Raw genomic sequence first — 4,160 nt, 5'->3', positions numbered from 1 at the left:
AAGGAGAAATCAGGTATTGAGAAAATTAGATTAAACAGGTCAGATTCTCCCTCGGAGGTCTAGGTCGGATTCTCCCTCTGAGGTCCAGGCTGAGCTTCCTTCAAAGCTCCTTCGTTCTCTTTGATTTCCATCATTCCATGTTCCAGAAATAAGAATTCTCTTCCAGCGTCAAGAGCATCCATGGAGGGAAGAGTGGAAAGAAGGGTGACTCTATCCATGGCAAGGGAAGAACCTAACAGTCCGCCCAAAACTGGAGCATTCCCCCTAGTAAATTTTTTTTTTGAATGTAGGGATGCATGCCGAACGCCGCTACATCTCCCCAAGCAGAGTCTCTGCCCTTCATTAGTCATGAACTGTTGTGAAACAACCCCTCATAGTGGCCCCAATTGGCAAGGTTGCATGTTATGGACTCATTAGGGGTTTATTTGCAATTTTTATTCATCATTAGGGGTTTATTTGCAATTTCTATTCATTAGGGGTTTAATTGTAATTTGTTGAACATTAGGGGTTTATTTGTAATTTGTAGAACTTATGGCCTTTGGCATGTTTTCACTAATTCCCTATATAAGGGCATAAGATGAATGAGAAGGAAAGCATTAATCCAATTAGTTGTTAGCATAGCAAGGTAGGATTCTCCCTTCTAGCAGAGATCCAGGGCGAGCTTCCCTTCACAAGCTCACTCCATCTTCTTCGTTTCCGCTGCCCCTCGCCATGTACCCTTACAGGTACAAATGGTCCCCCGTGACCTACGAGCTTCCATCTTCTTCCTTCCCGTATCCCTTCCAACCAACGCTGAAGAATCCGCATGGTGGCAGATCCGAAATAGGGCATAACAACTTGGTATCAGAGCAGTCCACCCTCGACGACTCTTCTTTTCCAGAGGACATACGTCAAGTGCTTTCGGATCTTCAACAAAGATCCACTCTTCAAAGTGCTGAAATTACTAACATCCATAATACATTGCACACTCTGGAATCCTCTCTCCAAACCGTCATCCGCCAGCTTGCTGTAATTCAATCGCCAACACCACCTTTGCAATCGGGAGGACCCTTCGCACAGCCTTCATCGGCAAACACGATAGGGGGTTTTCCGTCGAACCCTTCTCCCGCACAGCAGCCATCAGAAATCAGGCAGCTACCTATCACGGAAAAGCCTTCCGCACGTCCGGTATCCGATGGCGGGGCAACCTCAAATCCGACGACATACTCTGCTCTAGCAGACCCACAACACCTATTCGTCGTCCAATAGAAAATTTCGCAAAATCTGCCAATCCTTCATGATGTTCGTCGTCGGCCACAAGCCAAGCTAGAAATTCGCAAGGGGAATGGCCATACTAGACAAGCTCTATTGACGGCTTATACAAATCGACAACCACCAAAACCCAGAGATTTCAATTTCGCAGTCGAAATCGTCTCCCTAGTGGAAGCTGAAATCATGGTTGCACGACACACATTCAGGTATTCACATCCCGTTCCACACTTTCTACCAGTGGAGCGTGCCACCGAATTAACCACTCAACGTGAGGTTAGTGCCTGGCCGGCAACGCCACCGCGATTCATTCCTCTTTCAGAAATAATGGTCATCTTACAATGCCAGCAGCAGCGGGCGTTAGCTCGGTGCCCCGTCAATTTTTTTTTTTGATGAATTTGGACTTGGTTCTATTTCCTTGGGAAATTGGTCTCATCTATATGTGATGAGGCAGTGCGAAAAAGGTGTCGCTGGCGATGTTTTGATGAACAACTCGCTCATAGATATGTATGGCCCCGGTGGGTTCGTCAGGTTTGCGTGGCATCTGTTTGATGAAATGCCAGAGCAGAAAGTAACTTCCTGGAACTCCATGATTTTTGGGTTCGCAATGCATGGATATGTCCCAGAGGCATTAAACACCTTCTCTCAAATGTGCATAACAGGACAGGTAAAGCCTTACTCGATCTCATTCGTTGGTGTTCTAACTGCATGTCGCCTCAGAGGTTTGGTTGGTGTGGGTCGTAGGTACTTTGATTTAACGGTATCAGAATACAAAATTGTACCCCAAATTGAGCACTACGGATGTGTTGTTAATCTTCTTGTGTGTGCTGGCTCAGTGGAAGAAGCCATAGATGTTGTGTCTGCTATGCCCATTAGACCAGATGTGGTGATTTGGAGAAGCTTTCTTAGTGCTTATTGTAAGAGAAAGGCTGGAGTTGAGATCAGCAAATTACTGGCTCAACAAATTCTAGAGTTGGATGGTGGATTTTCTCGTGGAATCTATGTGATTCTGTCCAGGGTCTATGCCTCAGCAAACCAATGGAATGATGTTGGAATACTTAGGAGATTACTGTTTGAGAAGGGGGTATTGAAGGAACCCGGTTGTCGTTCAATTGTGATGGCTGGTATTGTTCATGAGTTTCTTGCTGGGGATTCTTCTCCTCCAAGAACAAAAGAGCTATTTGACATGTTAAGTCTTTACCCTTCGGATAGTGTCCCCAATCCAGAGATTGACTTACTTGAGCCTGCTGTGACTGGTACCCTCAATGTACTTACGACATCAACGGAGGCAAACATGACACAGGTTATTGTTATTTCTTCTGCCTTTGCTGTTGCTATGGCACCAACTTGGCCACAGGATACAATCATGGATGAGACTTGCTGGTCAGCCAAAGTATACTGCAGATCAACTGGGAACTGGCACTACCTTGCAACACCAGCACCAGAAAGTGACGCTTTGGAGTATGGACCGCAGAATAGACTTGATGTTGTGTCTGTCTGCCCAACTCTTATTCTGGGGCTGTGTTGCACCCAACCATGAATGGAAGCAGTCTTGTTTTATTCAAGATATAGACAGGAGTACACAAAAAAAAAAAAAAAAAAAAAAAATCCGGAGAATAGTTGTTGGCCGAGACCGATTTGGTAAGGCTGATTGGGAACATTACAACAAGCTAACAAAGGAGATTAGGGAGCAAGTTCAGAGTGTTGGAGATCATTTTCTTCTTACTAACTCATAGCGTGTGGAGAAAGTAATCAAAGACAAGGCGTGCAATGCTCTTCTGTTGAAGGTCATTAGTGTTGACGCCCTCCACCAAGTCCTCAGAAAAGCCCAGGTAAATTTGCCAGTTGACCAGCTTGACCGTTTATGTAGTTCAGGGTTCATTGTTTGGAGTGAATTTTGGCAGGTATTATTGGAGGTAGAGAGAAGCTTGGGAGGTTTACAGGATTTTGCAAATTCGACGGGGAGGAAGCAGACATGCCCCTCCTCAACCTATTGTGTTTGCTCTACCGGTACTATGATCACAGCAGCTGCCAGCTCTTGCTCCAGATTCTATGGTGGTAATTGTCTCCATGGCTCCATGCCGCTCCTCAACTGCCAAAATGCAATGATGTTGCTGTTCGGGAAGGGACACTCCAATACCCTACCTCCAAGGGAGGTGATTGTGTTATGATCGGCTACAGACGAAAAAAAAATAATAATAATAATAATAATAATAATTTGCTCCTCTGCTAGGTTGCTCTATTTTTGTACGAACAGGCAATTCTACATTGAGCTTGAGGACAAGCTCGTTATCCAGGAGGGGAGTAATGTTATGGACTCATTAGGGGTTTATTTGCAATTTCTATTCATCATTAGGGGTTTATTTGCAATTTCTATTCATTAGGGGTTTAATTGTAATTTGTTGAACATTAGGGGTTTATTTGTAATTTGTAGAACTTATGGCCTTTGGCATGTTTTCACTAATTCCCTATATAAGGGCATAAGATGAATGAGAAGGAAAGCATTAATCCAATTAGTTGTTAGCATAGCAAGGTAGGATTCTCCCTTCTAGTAGAGATCCAGGGCGAGCTTCCCTTCACAAGCTCACTCCATCTTCTTCATCTCCGCTGCCCCTCGCCATGTACCCTTACAGGTACAAATGGTCCCCCGTGACCTACGAGCTTCCATCTTCTTCCTTTCCGTATCCCTTCCAACCAACGCTGAAGAATCCGCATGGTGGCAGATCCGAAATAGGGCATAACATTGCACTGCCTACACTTTGCTTGCAAGGCAGCAACAACATCATGACCAGCCCCCTGGGATTGAGTAGACTCAGCAACACTGATCCTCTCCAGTTGCTGCACCTTGAAACAAGCAGAGGCCTGAAACCATCATGGACAACAGGATCAGCATGGTGACAATGTATGGTTGG

At 45.0% G+C, this 4,160-nt stretch overlaps 1 protein-coding gene across 1 annotated transcript; it reads left to right on the top strand.

Moving 5' to 3' along the window:
* The first annotated feature begins 1,277 nt into the window (after positions 1 to 1,277).
* On the top strand, positions 1,278 to 3,739 carry LOC137948366 (pentatricopeptide repeat-containing protein At1g59720, chloroplastic/mitochondrial-like). The gene is made up of 2 exons (XM_068794444.1): positions 1,278 to 3,080; positions 3,153 to 3,739. Exon 1 carries the CDS (start codon positions 1,694 to 1,696, stop codon positions 2,786 to 2,788), a length of 1,095 nt encoding a protein of 364 aa, XP_068650545.1. The 5' UTR covers positions 1,278 to 1,693; the 3' UTR covers positions 2,789 to 3,080; positions 3,153 to 3,739.
* Positions 3,740 to 4,160: the final 421 nt, after the last annotated feature.

This window comes from Aristolochia californica, unplaced genomic scaffold (assembly GCF_029961685.1).
Source record: "Aristolochia californica isolate CCGP_79_NKW_82.1479 unplaced genomic scaffold, dmAriCali1.0.hap1 SCAF_13, whole genome shotgun sequence".
Taxonomy (NCBI): Eukaryota; Viridiplantae; Streptophyta; class Magnoliopsida; order Piperales; family Aristolochiaceae; genus Aristolochia; species Aristolochia californica.
Note: the sequence above shows the minus strand (reverse complement) of the source record. Positions and strands in the feature narration are given on the sequence as shown.